Source organism: Bactrocera latifrons, unplaced genomic scaffold (assembly GCF_001853355.1).
Source record: "Bactrocera latifrons isolate USDA-ARS-PBARC rearing strain unplaced genomic scaffold, ASM185335v1 scaffold_28, whole genome shotgun sequence".
Taxonomy (NCBI): Eukaryota; Metazoa; Arthropoda; class Insecta; order Diptera; family Tephritidae; genus Bactrocera; species Bactrocera latifrons.
In genome coordinates this window covers 2,086,246-2,110,834 of record NW_017536407.1, presented here as the reverse complement: position 1 = coordinate 2,110,834, position 24,589 = coordinate 2,086,246, and the positions used below count along the sequence as shown (strand labels likewise).

The following is a 24,589-nucleotide window of genomic DNA, read 5'->3' as shown; positions in this document are numbered from 1 at the left end:
AAAAAAAATTAAATATAAAATAACAGCAATTGCTCAGAAAATTGCATTTATTACATAATTTTGAGCAACTGATAAATTTAAAATTGTTTACTCAAATCGATTGTACGTTTTATAAGCATGTTTTTGTTTAAATAAAAATATGTAATATGTATGTATGTTTTTAATTTTTTTTAAGAAAACACAAATATAAAATCCTTTTAAAAATCACAAAAATATACAATAAACAAGCAAGCAATGCACAATTGAAAAAGTTACAAATTTAAGTGGTTATCAACACTGCTCGGTTATGAAACAAGCAATGCATTATAAAAATCTTTAGTTTTATATGTTTGTTCATATATGTACATATATAAGACTTTTCTTTTTCATAAATTACAAAAATTAAAAATAAAAACCTGAAACATTAAATTTTAGATTTATCATTATATTTAGGTTAGTTTTATGTTAAAAAGTTCAAATATATGTGTATATGTATGTATGTATATATTTGAACTTTGCATTTAATAAACTACTCGTACAATTAGACGGTGGTAGTCCCACATTTTCACTAAACTTTAGCACTAATAGATTATATGTATATATGTATATTAAATAATTTTTGTTTTTTCGTTTTAACTGTTCTTGTTGCTGTTTACATGTCCTCATTTGCATTTGATTTTTTGTCATTTTGGTATTTCACACTTACATCATTACACATAATTAACCGGCATTCGCTTTTACTTACAGCTGATTGTGTTTGTTGTATACTGTTGCTTTAATTTGCGTTTCCGTCTTTTTTCATTTTAGCAACGCCGCCGAAAATAAAATCCATTTTTGCTTGGCGTTATCATTTCTTCTACTAACTTTCTACAATTCTATATAGATTTCTTGGCGATTTGTTCCTTGTTTTATCGTTTTGTTTTTGTTGCATTTGCAATTGCGCGCTCATTTCATTATCAACTGCCGCCGTGGCCCCCACCGCAATGGCTAGAACATGTTTAACGCTACAAGCCGATCGAATGCAGTACAAAGTCGAGTTCTTTGTTTGTTGTCACGTCCTCTGATTGTTGTTGTTGTTGCTGTAATTGTGGTGGTTCTTGTTGTTGTAGCTGATTAATTGATAAATTGATTGTTGCAGTTGTATGATTTGTTGTTGTTGTTGTTGTTGCTGTTGCTGCTGTCACAGTTGTTGTCTTCGCACACGCTAACATCTCGGCCGCACCGGCATCAGCCGCCGGCACCATCTTATCACTTAGCGAAGACTATGTTAACAAACGGCCACGGCTACCCTTGCCAATCGGTCTTCCCTAGAGTGGATGTAACTTGGTCGTGTGTACCGTTAGCGCGCTGCGCTGTGTAAAACGCTTGTCACAATAGGGGCAGGTGTATGGTTTTTCACCAGTATGTGTGCGTATATGCTTGGTGAGGTAATCCTTGACACTGAAACGTTTCTCACAGTAGATACAATTAAACGGTTTCTCACCTGCATCAATTTCATATTTGCATATTTGCAGCCGATGTAGGCAAAATAGATACAGATAGAAAAAGGAAAAATGTAAACATTAGCCATATTTATAGATGATAAGTATAATGTGTATATGCAGTCAGCTGCGTGGCCATGACCAATGATTTGTTGAACTAACAAATGTAACAAACTATAACAAATAATAATTAATAACAAAATTACAGATAGTTCAACAAATCAAAATTTTCGGCTATGGCATTAGCAGAAATTTTTAATAAAAAAAATTCAACATGATTTTTTTGTTTTTGTAATCATACAATAAATACAATACGTTTGATGAGATGGAGGAAAATGCGAAATTGTTGTGATGTGGGTGGTGGCTTAGTGGCAATAGGCGGACAAATAACTATTTATACTTATGTTTAACAAGCGAGTGCTTAGAAATGATCACAGATGCGGCTGCTTGTATGTGATCACAGCGGCGCTGCTATGATGGCCAATTGAAGGTATTATCATTATTGTTTTAGGTACTAAAAACTTCTATTGCAAAGGTGTGTTCAATAAGTAATAATTGAATCTATGAAAATTGCCGAATAAAATATATAATATATAATGCTTATAATCTTACATTTTAACTTCTTAATTATTACATATTTAAACACTATATTTCGCAAATCTTTACACTAAGGTAATTGCGCATTAAGAAAGTATAAATATAAATATAAACATAGGTAATTGTTTTGGTTAAAGCAAGCTGAACAAATATGTCAATTGTAGTCATAATATGTTTGGAAATCATCATTTCTGTGTGTTCTAAAATCTAGTGTCATATGCCGGTAAATATACACAATTCATAACAAATTTTAGTATACTATTTACTTTCGAAATATTTTTTTTTTTTTTTTTATAAACTTTTTTACGCTTCTATTGGCCATCACATCAGTTTATTTAGTTTTTTTTTTTTTTTTTTGCAATAAAAATGAGCAAACAATGAGATGGAATTTTATTGTTTGTCATGAACGTGCACGCAATAATAATTTGCAATAGCTTTCCAGTTTAAATTAAAATAAATCACATTCAAAATAAATATTTTGATATGGAATTTGAATTTCTAGATATTTTTTTTTTTGTTTTTCTTTAGATTAACGTATTTAAAAAATACACTGCATTTAGCTGAGCTGAGAATAGTTTGAATTGTTTTTTGGTTTTGAATTTGTGGTTTGATTTTTAATTGGTTTTGTGGTTTGAGTGGTTTTGACTGATTGATTGAATTGAACTGAGTTGAGCTGATTGATTGACTGACTGATTGGTTGATTGATTTTTGCAAAATATACTATATTCTCTCACCCGTGTGAGTTGTTAAATGTTTGTTCAGGTAGTCCTTTACAGTGAATTGCCTGCCACAATATCCACATCTAAAGGGTTTCTCACCTGTATGAATGCGCGTGTGCTGTTTGAGGGTGTTCGATTGGGTGAATGACTTGCCGCAGTAGGAGCACGTGTAGGGGCGTTCTTTGGGCGTGACGCTGCGTGGGCGCAAACGACGATTTTTTTTTTTTGATTTTGGTTAACAGATAGAAAACAGAATAAAAATTAGTTAATAAATATCACAATTGGCGAAACAAAACATTTAGATTAATAATTGAACATTTAAGACACACAGAATACGCTCTGCTCGAAATTTCAAATAGCCTTTCTATGCATTTTAGAAAATACCAATCAATTTTATAATTTCGATTATGAGAAATTTCGTTCATCGCGTTTCTACATAAACAAGAATAAAAATATTATAAAAATTAACATATAATATGAATGTGCAATGATTACTCTGCTTCGCCTGTGTGTATCTTGCGGTGCATTGCCAATGTGCCTGGCGTTTTGAAGGTTTTCGGACATTCTGGACATTTATGACGCACTTTGTTTCCTGCTGCAGGGGTGGCTGTTGTGGTACTGCCTGCTGCTGGTGCTGTGCCTGTCGCATTTGCAGCGCCGGTAGCAGTTGCTGTGCTAACTACAACGCTGGTAGCTCCAGCCGGTTGCTGGATCGTATACACCGGCACTGAGGCCTGCTCTATATCACCATTGCCATCGCTAATGCCAAGAGGTTCTTCCTTGATTATCACATGTGGATGGCCTTCGGTGTTGCCATTGCTATTTTTATTTAGTTTTACGGTTAAGGGCGGTACTTTCAATTGGGTTGCTTGCTGTTGTTGCTGATTTGCCTGTGGCGGGGTCGGTTGCTGTTGTTGCTGCTGTTGCGGTTGCACCTGTTGTTGCTGCTGATCGAGCAAATCAGGTTGTGGCTGCCGCTGGCCTTCAAGCAAATCTGGTTGTTGTTGCCGCTGTTGGTGTTGGTGTTGCTGCTGCTGCTGATGTTGTTGCACCTGTTGTTGATTCTGCTGCTGCTGCTGCTGCTGCACCTGTTGTTGTCTTTGCTGCTGCTGTTGGTTCTGCCTAGAATTCAATTCTTCCGGTGGTATAGTATTCATTTCCTCAGGCGGTATAGAAGGCATTTCCTCTGGCGTTTGCGGAGGTTCAGGTTGATCCATATAGGGTGGTTGCTGAGGCGCAGTCATATTTGATGCGGTGCTAACAGAGCCACAGTGCATACACTTAAACTCATCACCTTCGTGTAGCGTAACGGATGAAATGCCGTAAATGCCACAAGCCATACAACGCGCTAAGAACGCCGTTGATTGATGTATTATACGATGGTGTTCGTCCAGTTCTTGCGCTGAACCAAATTTCTCCTCACAACTCATGCAGGGATACTCGATTTTCATGGGGTCAGTGACAGGTGCATTTGGTTGTGGAACACCACTCAACAACAGACCACCTACACCTACAGTTGCACCGCCACCACCAATGACACCTCCGCCGCCAATCATGCCAGCAGATATGCCATGGCATAATTGCATATGCTCTTGGGCATGTTGAGGTCTTTCAAATTGTTGCCCACACATCGGGCAAAAGCTAGCCGATGTAATAACTCCGCCGTCCATTGCCAAATTTGGTAGGAATGATGTTTTCAATGTGTCCATGGTACCGGCTGCCGATGTAATTGTTGATTGTGGTACTGTGCTCTCTGGTCGGGACAGCCGCAGTTCCTGTGCATTAGAGGACGATTTCAACATAATTTCATCAAACAAAGCAACGTTTCAACAAATGCGATGAAAATTCTACAGAAATAATGCGTTAAAGCGCGAAAGCACAATTAGTAGTGTTGTTCGTTCACTTGGTTCTGACGTAGGCGAGGCAAGGGCGAATGTGGTAAGCAAGCGCGCAACAATATATGACAGCAGCTATGTATGTATGTATGTATTTTTCTCCCCTTTTACCTACAGCAGTAGCATGCAATTGCCGCGCGGCAAAGATTTGCATTTAATGAAAAAGCAAAGTGTTAATTAGCGTAGCCGATTTGTAGCTTCAACAATGGTATTCCATTCGTTGTTCATTTCACAATGATTTTTTTTTTTTTTTTTGAATTTTCTGCAATTTTGTCTTTGACTCCTACTCTATATCACTTTTTCTCCCTTGTTCATGCTATCATCCTTCCACGATCTTTTTTCGTTTGTCGTTGTCTGTCGTCGCTACTAATTCCAATTTCGGAATTTCACATTTTCTTTACTTTCGCATTTTTCGGACGCAATTTTGTCACTGCTCCGCGCTTTTCCTGCTGCTTCTTTTATTGCGATGACTGCTGTTGGTGTCGCTGCTGCTGTATACTCATCCACCGTTTGCCCCCCCCACAAACGCAGCGGATAAATTTACTACCTCTTTCCACTAGCGCTCCGTTCTACACTGCTCTTTGCAACTGCTGCACAACACTTACATACAGACGGATTCCGTCGTTGATTCGGTACTTCCACACACTTCCAGCTATTTTTTGCGCCTACTCGTCAAAAGAGTCGATTTTCATCCTTTTTTGGTAATCACTGACAATATTTTGAAGGTTTTGATTTGGATTTTGCCCTTGAGTAACTATAAAGCGCAAATGGTCAACAGAAATTAAATACACCAGAAAGTGAAAATCTCGGTGAACTGATGAAAACTTTTTGGGTTCTTTTTTGTTCTGCCAAAAACTTAGCATTGCCAGAGTAGAAATACGAAACTTGTATTTAAAAGTAGCACGTGAAATGGAATCCACATTGAATGGAACATAATTTAAGTAGGTATGGAAAATACTTTATGAAGCATTTTATGTGCATACATTTGCTAAATATGATATGGTGAAAAGTAAAATTTGCCAAAAATGTAAGTAAAAACATTAGTTTTTGATACCGTTTAATAAAGAGATAAATTTAATTGACTTTTCTAATAATTTAAGATTTTAAATGTCACATGGATCATCCTTTACTTACTTTTAATTCAAATAAAAAAAAGAGACAACCCTAAGGACAGAACCATTCTTTAGGGTTTTGCACAGAATAGGCTAAACTTATGCGGCGTCTTTAAATATGTACCAGTACAAAATAAAAATATTCTTTTTTTTGTATGAAGTATGAAGATACATTATAACATATTAAATTAAATAAACCAATAAAAACACAAATTTCCTATTTTTTTTTTTTTTTTATTACTTATAAAACCCGTACATGCTTGATGGTCACACGTAAATTGGAAAGGACCTGAAATAAAAAATAAAAAAATCCATTGCAAAATCCAAGTTTAATTATTGAAAACAGATTTTAATTTCAAAAAAACTCAGTTCAGTTATGGTAGACAAAAATCATTCAGCAAAAGTCTGACGCATTCGCTAAATCGTCATTGTGTCTGAGAAACTAATCAAACAATTTTCAATATTTACCTTAAAATTAAGCTCTCAACAAGCAAACACCACCGGCATTCTTGATTTTGTCCTCGGCTTTCTTTGAGAAATATTTGGCCTTAACAATAATAGGCTGCTTGGGCAAATGTCCACGACCCAAAAGTTTGTAGTAACCCTGAAAGAGAATTTAAAATAATTCAATAAATTGTATAGAAATACCATATTTTAAGATAGCATAATAAATTTTTAAAGAGTAAATTTCTGTTTAATCTGAAAGGCTTTCGCTACATGGGGAGAGCAATTGTACGGTCGCATTCAGTCCGCCCGACGCCTTAGAATGTATCTTCATTTTAAACAGAAATTAAAGTACAATTTACTTTAATAATAAACAAAAAAAAAAAAAAAACTTACGAATTGCACCAAATCAACAACAGGGGCTTTGTTGCTCTTCTCTTTTTGCAATTCCTCTAATTTATCAGCACCGACCAGAGACCACAATTTGTCCAAATTGATTGTTGGGCAGAATTTGTGTTGCCGACGCAAGTGGAAGTTTCTCATGCCAACTTTGCCGAAGTAGCCAGGATGGTATTTGTCGAAGTTGATACGGTGATGGTGCATACCACCAGCATTACCGCGACCACCAGGATGCTTACGGTGTTTGCCAATACGACCATGACCATGGCTCACATGACCACGCAGCTTTCTGGTCTTCTTCCTTTTGATGTTCGACTACAAATATACATTTTTAATAACTATTTATTTTCAGGGCACACGTGTTTGGTTTGTAATATACATCGGCAAAGTTTACATTGGCTGTCACAATTTCATTTTGAGGTTAAATAAACACATTCAACATAAAATTTGTTCCGTTCTCATTTCTTACACCATGTATATATAAAATCTTTTTATTTTGAAACTTAGCTCTGTTGAATGCATCTTTTTTATCAAATATATATATTAATTATGACAGCCAAGCCCACTGCGACGTCCACTCACCATCTTGAAACTTTACGAAAGAACGAAAGAAAGGAATAAGTTAAGTTGGCTGCCGATGTTGGCTGTCATTATGTTAAAGCCCAATTAGTGCGCTAAATTATTTCCGCTTACAGGGTTGCTTATACCTCTTTTAAGTAATTAGGTTAATTATTTCCAATAATATTTGGTTTATTATGATTCCCTGAATAAAGCAAAAAATTTTTTACTAATTAGATACATCATATATTATTAATATAGTTTCTAATAGGTATTAAAAAATATATATAACATGAACCAACATTCCCTGCAAATAGAGTAGAATATTCTAGATATTATATATAAAATGGAATAAAATTTTTTAATAAACTCCTTAAAATTTAAAAATATTAGTTTATAAGCTCCTAATATAACTACTGTTATACTAATAAAATCATTACATTTTATCTTAATTTGTTTCTATAGTTTTTTTTTATTATGATATTAATACGACATATTTAACAAAATCTTTAAACTTCATCAATTAACCGAAAGCGTTGGTGTTGAGGTTCTGGAATAACATTGAAAAACTTCTTATATATCGTTTGTCCCTCGCGGCCAGCGTAGTTTCTTTGCACCCAAGTGTGATCCCAATTCGGATCCAACTGCTCACATGTAACGTATACTCGACCGTGCTCCATTGCGTAGAGCGTTCCATTTCTACCAAAACCAACCTGCAGAAGAGTTGTTAATATATCTATACATAGATGTGTGTTTTTTTTTTTTAATTTTAGCATACGTTCATCCCTGGATGAAAACGAGTTGTTAATTGTGTTGCGAGTAAAGTGCCCTGAGAAACCCAATGTCCGTCTTGGACACGCCAACCTCGATGTTTTGGCCTGGGGTGTCCTTTTTTATTACGAGTACTGCCCCCGGTCTTTTTGCTGGCGTTACGTATGGTTGCTGTCATATAAACGCAGAGAATTTGTTAGGCACTTTTAATTGTAGTAAACGAAATTCTTACTTATTAAGGGTTGATCCGCTTTCAAGCTAAGCAGTGATAACTTTTGCATTATAGTAAAAGACATTGTGTTTTACTTTAATTTATAAATATACAAAGTAAAAAGTAAGCAATGATTCGATAAGCAGTAATCTCCTAGAACCACAAGCACAGCGTAAAATTATATGTCACTTTCAGCTGTTCTATTATTTATAGGGTTGCCTACACTTATTTTTACTTCTTTGTTTTTGCTTATATGGCACCGGTTTTATGATAGCGGCAAAATAGATATGTTACAAAAAGTAACGGTAAAACGAAAATTAATTATTTAATTTCTCTGCTTAAAAAATTAAAAAAAAAAAAAAAAAAAAATGGAAGTAGATCCTGATGAGCCAAAAACTTTGACATCAACTTCCCGGTCACCTACACAGGATATACGCGATAGGAATAGACAAGTTGCTCAACAACATCGGGAAGACCAGCGCGCCAAGACCATAGACACCATACGGTTTGGGCTGGGAGAAGTTCAGGAAGAAGTGGAAGAACTAGACGAACTTACAGAACAAGATATCAATGGCCTAATAACGAGAATTACACGTCGGAAACATGCTTCCGCGGAGGAGATGCATAAACTGAGTGAAGCGTTTCTTCAGAGTATGGATAATATAAACTTGTTCTTCGAAGCGCCTGGTGCTTTACAAGTTATTGGAAAAGAAATTATTGGTTGGTTAACTGTTATATTTTTATACATTTAACATTGTACTGTAAATTGCATTGTTAATAGGCCTCGATTCAGGATGCCAAGTCGGCGCACTAGAATGTCTTTGTAACCTATCACTTGGTGAGGCTCCGGTTTGTGAAAAAATTATACATCAGGGTGGACGTAATTTAGTTCAATGTCTGGATAGTCCTGATGAACGCTTAAAACGGACATCTCTGTGGATAATTGCCAATACTATTTCTACCAGTCCAAAAGCAGCGCAAACCATAGTACAAATGAATATAGTACCTAAACTATTTTATATATATTTAGATGATGCCGGTGAAAAAAATATAGCAAATGAATTTAGGGACGACGCAGCTGTTTGTTTACAAATTTTGGTCATGGGCAAAAATCGCGCAGCTCGTCAAGAGGACATAACTTTTATCAAAGATAATATGATAAAAAAATGCCGTAATAGCGTGGCCGCTGAATATCACTTAAAAATTATATTTCATGCTGATATAGTGAATCCTAGGAACGAATTTAATATTGAACAAACTCATCATTTAATGGATTTTATTTTGGGCAATCTGTACTCAACTCCAGATTTCGGAAGCATAGCTAATCGCCTGCGGATCGTATATGCTATTCGTGTATTATCGAATATGGTTCAATGCGTGCCAACAACGACCATCGATGCAATGAAACAACAACTGCGCGGCGTATGGGAAACACATTTGGAAGTTTTATTAAACAAAGTATTTGATTTTGGAGAGAATCTACTAAGCTTAGAAGTCGTTTATCTTATAAGAAACTTAATCCACGATAAGAGTCCACAACCGTTGCCTTGTCAATTGGATAGACTCCAGGTTCCAAACATTGATTATGAGAAATTATTACCGCAGGAATGGAAGTGAAGATTTGAATCAAGATTTTAAGTAACATGCATTTTGAAAAAATATTTTTTATTATAAAGTTTTAGGCGAAACCCACTGTTTATATTTTATTTATACTTTTGTATTTTATTGTTATTATAACAGAATAAAATGTTTCCATAAAAGATTTGCACCCAGATTGCGATTAGGTGGGCATTATACTTTTTATTTATTAATCAACAGTGTTAATATTTGCTGGTACTGCTAAAACACCTCTTTAATGTAACTAACTAATATTCAGAAGTTGTCCATACTTGGAAACGTATTAAAGTGAATATAAACGAAATCGGTAAATTGAACTATATATATATATATATATATATATATATATATAATATTAATAATTTAATGTTCTAAATTTCTAACTACTAGATGTCGAGCTAGACTGAGCGTACTTAGCGTGACAAGATAAATGTACCACTTCTCCATTGGGATACCGTACGAAAGAGGGTGGATTTGTGAATCGCTTCTTACAAAGTGGACATACTGTGAACTCCGTTAGCACAACGTATTTACTCTCCTCGGCGCGTATTTCTTCCCTCACACGTTTAATTTCAGCTTTGAGCAGTCCAATCATTACCTCTCTTTCATGTTCTTCAGCGATTTCAGCTCGCAATACAATTTCTAGGTAATTCCATAGGGGCTCTGCTGGCATATCATCAGGCAATAACTGTTTACAATAAATACAAAGTAATTATGTGTTTTTTACGATAGTGACTAAAATTATTTACCGGTATGATTACGTACGGATCAATTTTTTCTGCATATTTATTTAGCAAATCCAATATGATGCCCTGGTTGGGGCGTAAAAAATCTGGATGTAGCTCAACATTTTCATACGGAGGTTGTCGAGCCGGATTTAATAATGTCTTTAGGAGTGTGACGAAAATGTTTTTGTCGTCCTTATAATTTGCTTCACAATATTCTGCAGCCTTAGGTACATCACCAAGCACTTGCACATATATCGCCAATACTTTTTCATGTTCTTTCAGGCGTCCTAGGATCAATACACGCTCTTCAAGCAGTTCATTTGTAGGGAAATCTTTCAGTACTACTTCTGGTGAATAGTTTTGCGAAGTCTTCAAAAATTCACACAACTTTTCACGGTATTTCTGCAAATTTTCTAACGCATCCCTTGTAGAAATAAATACAAATATTTTTTTTGACATTAAACTATTATGTAAAGGTTTAAATAAAGTAAAACAAACCTTTTTTCTGTCGCTTCAGCTTTCTTTACATCTTCGAGCAAGTTGTGCACTTTTTCGCGATATTGTTTTACTAATACATTGTGCATTAAGGTATTGTTGTCTTTCCATATATTAATAACATGTTCCAAATAAGGTATGACTAAGGCCTTATGGCGGCTAAGTAAGAAATCGAGTACACTAGCACGTGGCAAGTTTTCCACCTCAATAAAATTATCCGTAAAAATACGCAGGCCTTCTTCGGGTGCTTCCGTCAACACCCAGTCACAAAATTCAAAAATTAGTGACAATTGCGGACTACCCAGCTGTTGCAAATATTTAATTGTACGATCGTAACCGTGCAGACTCGATCCTTCAACTGAAGCTTGAGCTTTTAACAGTTCTAAAGCTTTCTTGTGTTTGCCATTCATTTGATATAGTATAATCAACTCCGATATTTTGTCGTGTTTTTTTAATGTCTTTTCCGACTCTTCCAAATGACATTGATTCAAGCGTAGTAAAGGTGCAACTAGAGAATCATTAGTCTGTAACAAAATAAATGTCCTTGGTTTAGGAATATTAGAACCTTTAATTTTAGAAGAACTAGCCTGTAAATAGCATTTCAATAACGTTGTATCGATGATGGATAATAATGATTTGGATGTACTTTTGGTGTCACGCAGCTTAACCACTTCTTTTTGACGCGCTAATGCCAAAAATTCTATTAAAGCTAACAAAGCATTTTCCATTTCTTTTTCCTCTAATTGTGGCGTAGGTGGTGCAGGCACGGCTACTTCAGTCGACTTGTGTGCCTGATCTTGTAGCAAATTTGGAAAAAGCCGTATAACATCATATGGATCAGCTGCAGCCTTTTCGAATTCCTTCATTGCATCGCTAAACTGCTTGTTACAGAATAGCTCGCGCGCATAACGCATGTGTATTTCACGTATTGTGGCTGCCTTGATATCATCTGGTTCCTCAGATATATTCTACATGGAAATACATATATTTCTTTACACATTAATAAATTTGAATGTATATAAAGAAGCTTTATTACCGTCAAACCAATTGCCAATTGAAATTTCTTTTGTTGTAGCAAAATCTTACGCTGCGTAGGCACTTCTACCATACGTATACACCACAATTCAGAAATGGCTGCCGCAAATATTGTACCTTTGCAAGAGCGCACTAAGAATTTGGTTTTATTTAACTCGGGAATGGTTTGAACCAGCGTGTCTTTATTAATGCTACCGGAATCTATACTGCGCACTTCAATACCACTTGCAACGCGACCGATCACATACGGTTCATCCCAAACTTAAAATAATTAAACATAGTTAATTTTTATACGGAATTCCAGTAGTGGTAAAAATACCTATATCGAGCAAGGGACTACTCCACAACATTAACTTAGGCTTGTTTTTAACTTCGGTGTTACCAACTGCTCCCTCCATTGCACCGTGTAGCTTTAGCTTTTCATCAGGTGTTTTAACATACTCACTAGGATCAATTGGTACAAGATATTTGTCTTTAGACACTCCCAACATTTTGTGTTTTATAAGGCAAATACAGGGATCCATATTGTGTGATGACGAAGTCACTATCAAATCATATTTTTCGGGCTTACTTGCGAGCATCTGTGAAAATATTATTATATTCTAATACTTTTTTAGCTTATAGGTAAATATACGCTTACATTGTATATGACGTATTCATCCTTGAATCCAATACAAACAGCGTCGTCTACCCAGCAAAGTGCTTTCGGCACATCTTTTAGTTCAATACTGTAGCTAAACGTATTTAACTTGTCCTGTTTCCAATAAAAGAATTGTAGTTGACGCTTTATCGCACAGCATATGCCAATAACAGTTGTCATCTCGCCATTTGGTAATTTGGTAGGCTAAAATATTTTTTATGTTAATAGAATTTCGAGCGAATGCTTCTTGCATATTAACGCAGCTACCAACCTTCACGTCCAAAGCAAAGAGTGTACACCCTTTTGTCGCCATGGCACTATGTATAAACGTAAAATTACTGCCCACTTGACTAATATCACAAACATGTACTACATTGTCGGTTAGCACAAAAAGCAGACGTTCTGCTGGTATGACCTCCATCTGTACAATGGCTTTTTTGCTGAAGTTTTTATTAAACATTACCATATCCACAGCACCGTTCTCGCCAACGGAGTACATGATAAGTTGACCACTACGGGTGCCAAGGATGACATTGTTATCTGTCACGGATGGAAGAAAGTTATTCAATAGCTATGTGTTGTCCATATTTAATTGTTAACTAACCGTAGGCGGCAACTGATTCTATTTGTACACCTTGTTTTAGAATTTTATGTATATTGTAAGCTTGATGCATTGTTTATGAATTATAATTCGTTTTTGCAAATATTTTCAGATAAAGCAGAATGCAACTGAATGGACTGAAAGATAAATGAAGATTTAAGAGTTGCCGCTGTTGCACAATTATTTTTAATATTTTTAGGATTGATTAAAAAATCATCGAAAGTTTATTTTCAAATATATATATTGTTGTAAAATATGCATACGTATATATTATAATTGTGTAATTAGTATATCTCTGATAGCGTTTAGACTCTGATTTCTTGATGTATTTATGATTCTAGTAACTACCGCACCGGAATAGCAACTAACGTACTCACTACGATAACGAATACCATTGTTAATAATGCATACTTTTAGGCAAAATAGGTAAGTATATTTTTAAATACTTATACACTTAATATAATATCTTCCAAAATATAATATTACCAAAATTTCGAATTTTCGGTAAACCCCCAAGAGTAATAAAAAAAATTTGCAGACCTCAGACAAGGTTTTGTAGTCAATATATTTAAAAAATGATGTGGTGAATATTGTGGAACAATACAATTTTATTACAATAATGTCATTGATTCAAAGTGACAACATATACAAAAAGTCTTTAACATAATCACAAATAAAAAAAAAAAAAAAAAAAAAAAAAAAAAAAAAAAAAAAAAAAAAAAAAAAAAAAAAAAAAAAAAAAAAAAATGGAAAAAATCGTTGTTCGTCATAATAAAAAGTAATTCTGGATGAAAACTTCCTCAGACTTTAAATCACAAAGTTTATACAAATGAAGATATCTTCACTGTTGATATACTCTTATAAATGAACAAAAAGTATTGATTTATATGAAATTATTATAAATAAGTTAAAAAAATATGCTAAGCATACAAATAAAGCATATCGCAAGCGATATTTGTTAATGTTAAAGAACAATAATTTCGTGACCTAAACAGTAAGCATGTTTCCATAATTATGAATTAAGAATAAGTTGTCTAGTTTTTAAAAATATAAATAAATATATGTGGTAAATTGTGTGACATTAAACTCCGCCAGTTTCCAACTCTTCGTCGCTATCATCATTTTCGAATAGTGCGATAATACGCCTACGTTCTGCCTCTCTTTCTGGATCTTCGGGTTGGGTGTTCGTTGTACTTCTTATTAGCTTTAGTGGCATATGATTGTGATACATTGCATTGTGTACCTCAAGTGCAGCTAATGTTTCAAAAAGTATATTACATGGATTGCAACGAGCACTAAAACTGATATTCATATGTAAAGCACTAATAGGAATGGTTTTTGGCGTAGCTGTAGCCGTAGCAGGTGAAGCAGTCTGTTGTTCGTTGCCTGCACCCAACGCTGTACTTGTCAAATCTTTGCGCACATTAATCAATGGTGTAGCTGGAGTGGGCTTGGAATTTGAAGAAGTTGGTGTTTGATTAGCTGCACGACGTAACTTCTGTAGGAATGTTAATCTTTCCGCGGTATCCCTTGGTATGTCAACGCCGCCAGCATTGCTAGCGCTACTGTTAAACGTTCTACTATCTGCAGCTGTTATGGGTGTTGTTATGTTTTTCTCGGCAGTCAAAACTGCGATAGGCTTAATTATTGATTTCATTTCGTGATCAATATTGGGTAGTGCGCTTGATCCTCTGCTTTGAGAACGTTCGATTTTATACAAAATATTATTGCTTGGTGTTATAGGCGTCGGAGTTGCTCTAAGTAATGGCTTCTGTGTATTACTTACGCCATTTTCGTTAGCAGACTCAGTTAGTTTAGTAGTTTTTTCGCGTGTGTTCGAAAGTGATGTTTTTGGTAAATCAGTCATCTTTGTTTCTTCTTTTTCATTTGGCAATTCAAAGAGTTTAAGCAATTGCTCGTTGGCATAAAGTTTAACATTTGAACTTTTTTGTTCGCATGCAGCAGCCGCACAGTTTTTATATTCTATCTCCAATGGCTTTTTACTTTTGTCCTCGGCTCCATTTCCGTTTGTCGCTAAGTCTGGCAATAAAATGTCAGCACAGTTTGCTTGCTTTAGCCATTCACATATCTTGCGTAAAGCGAAAATCATACGACGCACAAATTCATGCGGCGACACTACCTTATTTCGTCGCATGTACAGTAGCTTATTCAATTCCTCGATATATGTAAGAAATTTGTATTCGATGCATATGCTAATATGTTCATTATGCGAATCTTCAAACATAAAACGTCGGAAACATGCACGACATTTGCGTTCCTTACAGCTTTCTGGTATATTGATAGTAATAGCATCGCCGAGCTCATCTAAATTTATAATATCGTCCTCTTGAAAATTAGTTTCACTGTACGAAAATATGTTCTGTTGCATAGCGGCTGCCTCGTTTTCATCACTAGAAGTTTCCGTATCGGAATCTTCTTCAACAAATTCATACTCGCCGCCGCCCTCGGCATTTTCTAATTTATTTTCGTCATTTTTGCGTTTATAAGTGTGCAGACCGGCATTTGGGTCCTTGTTAAATAGTAAATTTAGGTAACGCAATTGCTGTTCGATATTTTGTGGGCTCGGCGCTTTCGTTTGCACGGTATTATTCAGCAACTGCTTAAATACTTTGTCTTGATCTTGTGAACAAGTATTATTTAGCAGATTGGTATCTATTTGATGTTCATTTGTATAATTCAGCTCTTGTGCAGTAATCAGCAGATTGTCTTTATCCACATTGTGTTTGCTTTTTTGCCGTTTTTGGCGTAATAAATCTATAGCTTTCAAGCTCAAACTATTAGTAATACATTGTTCACGAAAAAATACTGCATGTTTTAAGTAAGAAATGCAAAGTGCACAAATCTTGTTGGGTAAACCATCATTCTCGGCACACTGCATTAGAATAGTTTTACTTTTTTTTAGAAAATATTAACCAAAAATAATTATAATATAACAGCACTATACCTTAAGTCCCGTTGTTTCCTCAAGCAGTACATTAATTGGTTTTTGCCAATGCAAAAAATCATTTGAGCTGGCATGTAGATATGCTGGTATTTTACCGAAAAACTCATATTCGGCAGGACTGGTACAAACACGACATATATTATTCCAACTGGACATTTTTTCACACAAAAATACTTAAAATATAGTATTGATTGGTGCTATTACTTTGGCAGCCGGGACTACAACATTTGCAAATTTAAGACAAAAACAAAAAAAACTACAATACTGGAATACAAATATACCGGAGGTTGTGCAAAAATCTTTGGTAAACAAGCAACAAAAACTTTTTAGGTCGATGACAGCTAACCAGCTGTACCAGCAACAGTAGATGTTGCCATATATATGTACTTTGTATTTAACCCTTTAGTGTTAAATTTCATAAGTGTTTTTGTTATTTTCTCTTTATTATTCTTGAATACTACATATAAGAAATTAATCATTAAGTTATATAAGGCTTTGTCAATAATTGCAGCGGAACGTGGATACTAATAAGCAAAGTTCTTGCAGTTTATGTAAACATAACTATTTTAACAGTCTGACAGCACTATGGTTAACGGACAAACCAACAAACTTTAACAGTCTGGCAATACTATGGTTAACGGACAAACCATAGTATTGTATTTGTGTTTTGAAGTTTCAAAGTGAAAAGTTTTGCTGAAATTGTGAATTTGTGAAATTTGTTTTATTATGTGATAAATAATTAAGTGATAAAGTATTATATTAGTGATACAATATAAAAGTATACGAAATATACAGTGTGTGTATACAAAATAAATCAAACGGAACGTGTTGATAAGGTAAATATGTCGTTTATACTTCCACCAATTGGAAGAGCTTGCTATACTTTCTACATTTCTATATGTTTGTTTATTCTGTGTTATTAAAATGATTTCATTCCAAAATTATTATAAGTTAATGAGAGACTAAAGTATGTTATATATATATATATATATATATAGACTATTCCGAGCGATAGCATTACTTTAGGTAGAACGATGGCGTGCCAATTGACAATGCCAATTGGAAGAAAAACACAAGTCATGTTGCGTATACGCCACGGTAGCAATGAATATTGAAAGGATTTGAGTTTCGTCGTACTAATATTATATTGCATAATAGTCAAAAACAAATTTATTTTCGTTTTTATGAATACTGTATATGTATTTTTGGAATTTTTATCATATGTACGCATGTAATTTAAGCACTAGTTCACATTGAATAACGTTAAATGTATGTACATACATACATATGTAAGCCTTTTGAGATTTTCGCCTTGTGCAAAGAATTCCGTGGTGCACTTCATTATAATATGTATGTATGTTTTCTAATAATTAATGATAGGTTGAACTTTATTTAAATAGCTTATTTTCAATATAAAACGATATGATATGTGCAGACGCACATACATGTTAAATATTTAAACTAAAAACGACAAACAACGCACTCTAAGGATCACAAAAATTACAGGAGTTTCGCATGAAATGCAAATATTGCAAGTTTTCAATGCGATGGCTCTTAACAGCCATCTACATACTCGTTTACGTGCAAATGAGCACTAATGCAGCCGTTTATAAATACAGAGGACAAAACTAAGAAGTGTTTCAGCAGCATATTTCAACATTTATTATTTCCCGCTGCTGTCGATGTACTGGGTGTGGAGCCTGGTGGCAAATGTGTGTCGTCTTCTTCTGTTTGCGTTTTCTCCTCGTAAACCAAATCAACTGGCTCACGCTGAAGATGCATGGGATTGTAGCCCGCCTTGGGGCCGACATTAAAATGATTTATAGACGCATTAGGATCCAAATGATCTTTTGGTTTATAAATGCCGGATAGCTCCTGTGCGAGCATATACTGTTCCTGTTCGGGGAAGTCGTGCTCACAGTGATGTTCGCCACATATACGACATTCGTAGATGTTTGGACGCAGCGTATTCTTCAAGCGCTATGAAGCATAATTGTTTATGGTTAGAAGTTTATTAAAATATGCTTCCTTTGCTATCTTACCTCCATAAATGTGCGACCATCTGCGCGTAGTAAATTAATGATAGCATAACCAGGTATACAGATAAGCGAAAATGATGCGAACATCCAACCAATGCCGTACGCCCAATCTGGGTACTTATAGCGGCCATTATGGTAGCTCGGCTCTTCGTAGTTAATTAAACTAAGCACCCAAATAGCCTGCCAAGTACACGTGTTCATTGAAAATAAAGCGTCTTATTAACTTTTAGCTTACAAATAGTAGACAAGGTCCCAATAGCATCCAACAAGTCTTGATATAAAGTGTGGGCGCCTTGCCCGTCATCTGTTTCACATTCTTTGATAGACGACCTGTTCCGTAAAACCAAGCTACAGCGATTAGCTGGCAGAATGCAAGGAACATAATCGATATGGAAGCGGCGTAATGATCCATTAATTGGAAGTAATAGATGCCACCCTAACATAAATTTAAAAAATATATTTTAAACATGTTTTTATCATAGTAAAATGAAATCAACATACCTGTATGAGATTTGGTAGGCCAAAAAGAAACGAGATAACACATACAAAGAGCACAACAATCTCATGATAACCCAAATGCCGTTTAATCCAATTTGGAAAACCATCTTGTATCGAAGTTACCACCACTTCAACAATAGCGAACTGTAAAATTAAAAATGGCAAGCAAACATGCAAATAAATAGTTTCTTTACGAGAAATTCAATTTGATCGCTGTTTGTATGATAGCTATATGTTATAGTGATTCAATCTAAACAATTTCTTTACAGATAACGGTACCATGCTTGGAAAATAATCCCTGTTAAATTTTATGATGATATCGTAGCAAAAGAGAAAGTTTTCCATACAAAAACCTAACTTTGATCGTTCAGCTTGTATGGTAGCTACAGTCTGCCAAGTAAGGTCGTGTTAATTTTGCTTGTCGTTGTCGTGAAAACAGATTCACTATTCTTTTTTCATCTTTTTTTCGCTTTTCTTATCGTACCACGTTCTGGTAAATCATCGACATTTTTAGAGACTTTATATCGCTGTATCCACTTCTGTACTTCGACTTTCTCATATATTTACCAGATTGCGACATTTTGGGACCTTTCGGGTGGATGAAAAGAAACACAGCCTCGTAGCGCGACGATAACTGAACCTTTGTTGATATTGCATTAAGGAAAAAGCTTCCTTCTATCGGCTCACGAAGGAATTAGAGCGAATCTTTCATTAACAGTCGGTAAAGTCGACCACGCTCTTACTTGACAGACTGTATATGTTATAGTGATTCAATGTAAAAAATTTCTGCACAGATAGCGGTACAATCTTTGACAAATAGTGCATGCTAAATTTTGTTAAGATAAGATATGAAAAAGTTTTCCTTACAAGAACTTAACTTGGATTGATCAGTTTGTATGGCAGCTATATGCTATGGTGGCCCGATATCGGTGGTTCTAACAAATGAGCAGCTCTTTGGAAAGGACGTGTGCAAAGTTTCAAATCGATATATCGCATGCTGCGGGGTATGTTGTAAGAATCGTTTTGAACAATTTTATCTAAGCGACTATGAGACTTCGCCTTAAAAGTCGGTTTTAGACTCATAGTCTTTTAGACAAAGTTGTTCGGAATGATCCGTAAAACATTTTCCGCATACCCGACTTTTTCGTTTTTTTTCTTTTGCTCTCTGTAAATCGACCTCCTCTAATGTATATACGGACAGACCCAAGAACAGACATTACATCAGCTCGTCGCTTTGATCATTTATATATAAGGTTTATAAGGTATCCATCTTCCTTTTGGGTGTTACAAACTTCGTGGCGAACTCAATACACATTTTTTAGGATATAATTAACTGGTAGTTTGCTGCTTAATTCCTATCATGCCTAGCATGCTCACCTGTGAATTGAGACCCAAGCAAAGTAGCATAAAGAAAAACATTACGGCCCATAGTTGTGCATAAGGCATTTTCGCCATCGCCTGTGGATACACCACAAATATCAAGCCGGGTCCATCGCTTATCACATCACGCACATTCGTATTCTGTTCCAATGCCAAATTACCCAAAGTCGCAAAGGCAAACACACCCACCAACAGACTAGTTAGCATATTTACAACGCTTACAGCGACTGTATCGCGTACAATGTTGTTATTGTATTTATTATAGCTCGCAAATGAGATCATCGAACCGAACGTGATGCCTAAGGAATTGAAATTCTGCGATGCGGCGTTAATCCACACATTTGCATTCTTCAATTCCGACCAATTGGGTCGAAAGAAATAGCGTAGCCCCTCATCGGCACCTTCGAGCGTAACCGCACGGGTCATCAGTATGATGATAAGTATGAAGGGAAACGTGGCGGTGAAATAGCGTACCTAGAAAAGAAAAAAAAAAGAAAATTCGCCACTAATTTTCAGGTAGTGAAAGTTATTTGCTATTTACCTTTGCTGATGATTTTATTGATTTCCATGTGGCAAAGTAGACCATCAGCCAGGCGCAGATGAGGCACACAAACAATTCCCAACGCATTGCGCCGGGATATTCAATGCCGGGACTGATTTGCAGCAGCTTATTTCTGAAATTAAAAATTAAAATGTAGTAAAAAAAAAAAGAAAATGGTTTAAACTTCCGATTTCGTATAAATTGTGATAGCCTAAATGTATGCAACTATGTTTTGAAGAGTTGCACTTTTTAAGTTTCGAAAACTCACTCGAAAAACTCTTCTGATGGCGTTCGTGATGTGTTCGGCGCTATAACATCTTTAGTGCGCTGCGGTACCCAGCAGTCCGGCGTATTCCATCTAGAAAGATATTTCGAAATATAAAATTGGAATAACTAAAATCTATCGCACGATATAAAATCAAAGAATTAATGAGAAACTCAAAAAAAATTTTAAATATCCAATTCGAATCCTAATTGTATACTTTGATTTCTGTTGCCACCAGTTGATAACTAAGTTTTGAAACTTGAAATATTTACCTGTTATTACAATCGATCCATGGCATATCTGGCCGAAATGATGTGAAGAAATAGTAAATTGAGTAACCTATGATGACACTATAGTAAGTGGACATTAGGAAGGAGACAACCACACTAGCGAGACCAGCGCCTGAAAATATACAAAAAAAAAATAAACCTATATAAAATAATTCAATTAACGAGAAATCAAATTAAGTTTAGAGTAAACAACACTCTACAAGGAGTAGTTCGATTTCAAAATTTGCCTCAGCGAACTGCAATTATTTCCTTTTACATGAATCCGTGGACCGTTATTCAGCCTATAAAAGCTCTCGGTTTTCGGAAGCTAATATTTTGCTTACTTAGCATCATTATCCAACAACCCGGCTTCTGACAGAGACAGGAATAGAAACATGACAACAGAAACCCACAGTAGACTTGAAATTTAAGAAGAACACATCTCGAAACTGTTAAACGGCAACATAATTTTTCCATGAAAGAAGGAGAACCCGCATCAACAATCTTCTGTGAACACATTGTCGTCTTGGCACTCGGCCGAGAAGAGTCAGAAACAATTCTAAGGCGGCAGAGCGGATGTTTCAATTGCTAAGGTTGATTTAGTCGCATGAAAACGTGCCCAATGATTGGAATATGAGTGTACTCTGCCCTATTCACAACGAATGGGAAGTGGTCATGTCGAAGACCTTGACAACTGAGCCGTCAGCGCAGTCTTATCCAGCGTGAAAAAAACAAAAGAGTTTGGTTTTGTGATAAAGATAAAGATTCCTCCAGTCTGGGGATTCACATCACTATTCCACTATTCCAGTCATATTAAACGGCATAGAAACACGGACGAAACAAGATAAGAAAACATTTGGAGCATTTGAGAGGATGAGATGCTTTGCAGGCGTCCGCATGAGTGATGTATATCGAAGAATATGAAACCACGAACTGTATGAGCTCTACGGCCATGTGGATATAGTTAAGCACATAAAAATTCAACAAATACTCTGATTAGGCTATCTCCTCCGCATAAAAGATAATGCTCCAGCGAAAAGCTCCTTCGATACGAGGCGAAGTTTTGTGTTCTCGGCCCAGAAGGAATCGTCAGACAGTCTATAAAGTATATTGTGGGTACGTAATCAGCGTGACGGGCTCCGTCTGTAAATGTGGGAACTAGTCTGTAATTTTTATAAAATCTCTATCTGAAATCTGAAAGCTAGAGATTTTTCTTCTCAAAAAGCTGCTCCTTTGTTCGAACCGCAGATATCAGAGCACTATAGCATATAGCTGCCATACAAACTGATCGATCAAAATCAAGTTCTTGTATGGAAAACTTTTTCATTTGACAAGATATCTTTGCGAAGTTTTTATGGATTATTGTTTTGGACAACGCTACAGTCTCCGAACAAATTGTTCAGCTCGGACCACTATATCATATTACTGCCATATGCACTGTTCGATTAAAATCATATTATAGCTTCGGTGAAGCGAATATATAAGAGAATTTATACTAATCAAAATCACCGACCATAAATATTTATGGTGTAGGTAATAAAGTAATTAAGATGGCTTGCCAAATTACCTAAAACAATTTATTAAAATAGTCATATTTATTTAAGTGTGGGTGTGAATGAAATTGATTTATTACAATTAACAACTTAGCCATACACATGTTCAGTGTGGCCTTTTTATGTAGATGTTTGTATATATGTCTCATTTTTACATAATTTTTAATTTGTGCTTCGATTCTCGAGTCTAGACATTTAATCTATTCTATCAAAATTGAAACCACAGTGCAATATTGTATGTAATTACTAGTTTTAGTGTAAGTTTTGAATTATTAATGAGGATAATGGCGTTGAGAATAATTAAGTGGGTTATTGTGGTTTATGGATTTTTATAACCTACAAAGAAATATTACATATATTCTGGCACACTTACATACATTGCATTGTTTATTTGAGCCATGCAATTTATAATATGGTTTGTTTAATCGGCGTAGTTGAGTTGCTTGAGTACGTTGGTGCTACGCGTTGGTTCTGGGGTTCGAGTAGCGGTTGTGAAAAAGAGAAAATGAAATCCTAAATATAAAAACTTATGAAATCCTAACCTCCTTGCGGAAAATTCTAGTGCCCACATCTGTAGCAACCAAACATTTTTCTCGTAAGAACCTAGTAATGCCTCAAGACCGATAAGTCAGAATGGAAGAAGTTCGGCCTCCCATATACTATAATTTACTAAACGAATAACATATTTTTAAGCATACAAATCTATTGTGTACATACATATGTATTCTATACTGTAATGCCGACAACAATGTACTGTGCAGCCTTGTTCATGACCAACACCCCGACACGAGTTTGGTAATGGGTAATTGGCGCTTGTTTTTCCGCATACCGTTTTGTTAACAATCACTTCACAAGTTCAACTCACAGCTCTGATCTAATTTTAGCACTAAAGCACACAAACACTTACACATTTGCTTTTAGTTAACCCGGTAGAATTTTGGGGAACACATAGTTATAAAAAAGGGGGGAAAAACAGATTACTAATTGAATATTCGAGAAAAATGTTCTCCGATTTTCCGATTTCTATCCAAATTTATTTGCGAAAAATATTCTACGCAGCCCAAAATACCGTTTTCTATCGCAATATGGGTAAGGAAAAGATTGTCGAGCTCCTTAAGTCCATAAATAAAAAATGTCTATAATCTACTGTGTCTAATCGATCACTAGCGCTACAAAAGTATCACCAAACATATAGGAGTATGAAAAACTAAAAGGGCTTAAGAGGTTCCTACGGATAGATATACATTGCTCGCGATAATCTCAGTATATAAGTTTGCTTCTTTCAGTTATGAGTTGTGGGTCAGCGAACAAAATTAAGCTGTCTCTATATTAAAAATGCAAGATCACTGTCAATATTCTTGCAAAGAAAAGTTTTTTGCAATAACACCCTATCGACAAAAGAGCCTAAATATTTTTCTCGACTAGAGAAGTTGCCAGTACTAATGTTCAGACACTTGTAAATTTGCCACGTTCTCTTGTTCTAACTGAGAAGTGATCCAGTTTTATGTGTTCTACTTGTCACGATTGCCCATATCACCAAAGCTTATTAGAGAATTACAAACGTATATTTGTGTATGTTAGAAATACTACCGGCAATGCATATGCGCGATAATTAGCTTAGAATTCAGAGTTAACGATATTTGACAAGGTGTGAAAAGTCTAAGCACATTCTTAACGAGCAAACAATAAAAAGAAGACAGCTAAAACGAGTTATATCGCTTTACAAAAGTTTTACATGAAATAATATCATATATTAAAAAACAAAGAAGCAAGTAAAAAAATATATAAAAAATATGT

General features: G+C 35.3%; 7 protein-coding genes across 14 annotated transcripts in view; 1 reads left to right on the top strand and 6 right to left on the bottom strand.

The window, feature by feature from the left end:
• Window positions 1-1,120: 1,120 nt before the first annotated feature.
• Window positions 1,121-5,955, bottom strand: LOC108970079 (chorion transcription factor Cf2). 4 transcript variants are annotated; one of them, XM_018935216.1, is made up of 4 exons: window positions 5,219-5,955; window positions 3,272-4,623; window positions 2,792-2,970; window positions 1,121-1,462 (listed from the first exon to the last, which is right to left on the bottom strand). In XM_018935216.1, the coding sequence occupies exons 2-4, from the start codon at window positions 4,576-4,578 to the stop codon at window positions 1,287-1,289; spliced, it is 1,662 nt and encodes a 553-aa protein (XP_018790761.1). In that variant the 5' UTR covers window positions 4,579-4,623; window positions 5,219-5,955; the 3' UTR covers window positions 1,121-1,286. The 4 variants fall into 4 exon arrangements, with proteins under 4 accessions (XP_018790761.1, XP_018790762.1, XP_018790764.1 ...); XM_018935217.1 differs by having other exon boundaries at window positions 5,277-5,955; XM_018935219.1 differs by having other exon boundaries at window positions 3,272-4,551; window positions 5,277-5,955.
• A 41-nt stretch (window positions 5,956-5,996) lies between these two features.
• On the bottom strand, window positions 5,997-7,287 carry LOC108970080 (60S ribosomal protein L27a). Its single transcript, XM_018935220.1, has 4 exons — window positions 7,209-7,287; window positions 6,624-6,941; window positions 6,252-6,387; window positions 5,997-6,072 (listed from the first exon to the last, which is right to left on the bottom strand). The coding sequence occupies exons 1-3, from the start codon at window positions 7,209-7,211 to the stop codon at window positions 6,259-6,261; spliced, it is 450 nt and encodes a 149-aa protein (XP_018790765.1). The 5' UTR covers window positions 7,212-7,287; the 3' UTR covers window positions 5,997-6,072; window positions 6,252-6,258.
• Window positions 7,288-7,625: 338 nt separating this feature from the next.
• Window positions 7,626-8,332, bottom strand: LOC108970098 (39S ribosomal protein L27, mitochondrial). Its single transcript, XM_018935247.1, has 3 exons — window positions 8,188-8,332; window positions 7,963-8,126; window positions 7,626-7,897 (listed from the first exon to the last, which is right to left on the bottom strand). Exons 1-3 carry the CDS (start codon window positions 8,249-8,251, stop codon window positions 7,694-7,696), a joined length of 432 nt encoding a protein of 143 aa, XP_018790792.1. The 5' UTR covers window positions 8,252-8,332; the 3' UTR covers window positions 7,626-7,693.
• Window positions 8,333-8,438: 106 nt separating this feature from the next.
• On the top strand, window positions 8,439-9,938 carry LOC108970097. The gene is made up of 2 exons (XM_018935246.1): window positions 8,439-8,886; window positions 8,948-9,938. Exons 1-2 carry the CDS (start codon window positions 8,535-8,537, stop codon window positions 9,781-9,783), a joined length of 1,188 nt encoding a protein of 395 aa, XP_018790791.1. The 5' UTR covers window positions 8,439-8,534; the 3' UTR covers window positions 9,784-9,938.
• On the bottom strand, window positions 9,862-13,414 carry LOC108970096 (vam6/Vps39-like protein). The gene is made up of 9 exons (XM_018935245.1): window positions 13,286-13,414; window positions 12,953-13,221; window positions 12,682-12,885; window positions 12,361-12,622; window positions 12,043-12,302; window positions 11,594-11,974; window positions 11,010-11,530; window positions 10,533-10,935; window positions 9,862-10,471 (listed from the first exon to the last, which is right to left on the bottom strand). Exons 1-9 carry the CDS (start codon window positions 13,353-13,355, stop codon window positions 10,163-10,165), a joined length of 2,679 nt encoding a protein of 892 aa, XP_018790790.1. The 5' UTR covers window positions 13,356-13,414; the 3' UTR covers window positions 9,862-10,162.
• A 732-nt stretch (window positions 13,415-14,146) lies between these two features.
• Window positions 14,147-16,551, bottom strand: LOC108970046. Its single transcript, XM_018935150.1, has 2 exons — window positions 16,248-16,551; window positions 14,147-16,175 (listed from the first exon to the last, which is right to left on the bottom strand). Exons 1-2 carry the CDS (start codon window positions 16,401-16,403, stop codon window positions 14,364-14,366), a joined length of 1,968 nt encoding a protein of 655 aa, XP_018790695.1. The 5' UTR covers window positions 16,404-16,551; the 3' UTR covers window positions 14,147-14,363.
• Window positions 16,552-17,316: 765 nt separating this feature from the next.
• Window positions 17,317-24,589, bottom strand: part of LOC108970049 (sodium- and chloride-dependent GABA transporter ine) — a 26,629-nt gene continuing 19,356 nt past the window's right edge. For 4 of the 5 annotated variants that reach the window (XM_018935157.1, XM_018935154.1, XM_018935155.1 and 1 more), the window contains 8 exons: window positions 21,243-21,372; window positions 20,974-21,063; window positions 20,706-20,838; window positions 20,162-20,638; window positions 18,788-18,928; window positions 18,522-18,722; window positions 18,290-18,466; window positions 17,317-18,227 (listed from right to left, as the gene is read on the bottom strand). In XM_018935157.1, the coding sequence (XP_018790702.1) occupies window positions 17,901-18,227; window positions 18,290-18,466; window positions 18,522-18,722; window positions 18,788-18,928; window positions 20,162-20,638; window positions 20,706-20,838; window positions 20,974-21,063; window positions 21,243-21,372 (1,676 nt within the window). In that variant the 3' untranslated portion in view covers window positions 17,317-17,900. The remainder of the gene's footprint in view (window positions 18,228-18,289; window positions 18,467-18,521; window positions 18,723-18,787; window positions 18,929-20,161; window positions 20,639-20,705; window positions 20,839-20,973; window positions 21,064-21,242; window positions 21,373-24,589) is intronic. The other variant, XM_018935158.1, reaches the window with a different exon arrangement.

Coding starts and splice junctions, on each gene's coding strand:
- LOC108970096 (XM_018935245.1), bottom strand. CDS start 13,355: ATGCATCAAGCTTACAATATACATAAAATTCTAAAACAAGGTGTACAA. Junction 11,975..12,042: donor AATTGGCAATTGGTTTGACG/GTAATAAAGCTT, acceptor ATTTCCATGTAG/AATATATCTGAGGAACCAGA. Junction 10,472..10,532: donor ATCCGTACGTAATCATACCG/GTAAATAATTTT, acceptor TATTGTAAACAG/TTATTGCCTGATGATATGCC.
- LOC108970098 (XM_018935247.1), bottom strand. CDS start 8,251: ATGTCTTTTACTATAATGCAAAAGTTATCACTGCTTAGCTTGAAAGCG. Junction 8,127..8,187: donor AGCGGATCAACCCTTAATAA/GTAAGAATTTCG, acceptor TTTATATGACAG/CAACCATACGTAACGCCAGC. Junction 7,898..7,962: donor GTTTTCATCCAGGGATGAAC/GTATGCTAAAAT, acceptor ACTCTTCTGCAG/GTTGGTTTTGGTAGAAATGG.
- LOC108970080 (XM_018935220.1), bottom strand. Junction 6,388..6,623: donor TTGTTGATTTGGTGCAATTC/GTAAGTTTTTTT, acceptor ATTCTCTTTCAG/GGTTACTACAAACTTTTGGG.
- LOC108970097 (XM_018935246.1), top strand. CDS start 8,535: ATGGAAGTAGATCCTGATGAGCCAAAAACTTTGACATCAACTTCCCGG. Junction 8,887..8,947: donor TATTGGAAAAGAAATTATTG/GTTGGTTAACTG, acceptor CATTGTTAATAG/GCCTCGATTCAGGATGCCAA.
- LOC108970079 (XM_018935216.1), bottom strand. CDS start 4,578: ATGTTGAAATCGTCCTCTAATGCACAGGAACTGCGGCTGTCCCGACCA. Junction 2,971..3,271: donor ATACACACAGGCGAAGCAGA/GTAATCATTGCA, acceptor GCGCCCACGCAG/CGTCACGCCCAAAGAACGCC. Junction 1,463..2,791: donor ACATTTAACAACTCACACGG/GTGAGAGAATAT, acceptor AAATTGATGCAG/GTGAGAAACCGTTTAATTGT.
- LOC108970046 (XM_018935150.1), bottom strand. CDS start 16,403: ATGTCCAGTTGGAATAATATATGTCGTGTTTGTACCAGTCCTGCCGAA. Junction 16,176..16,247: donor AGGAAACAACGGGACTTAAG/GTATAGTGCTGT, acceptor ATTCTAATGCAG/TGTGCCGAGAATGATGGTTT.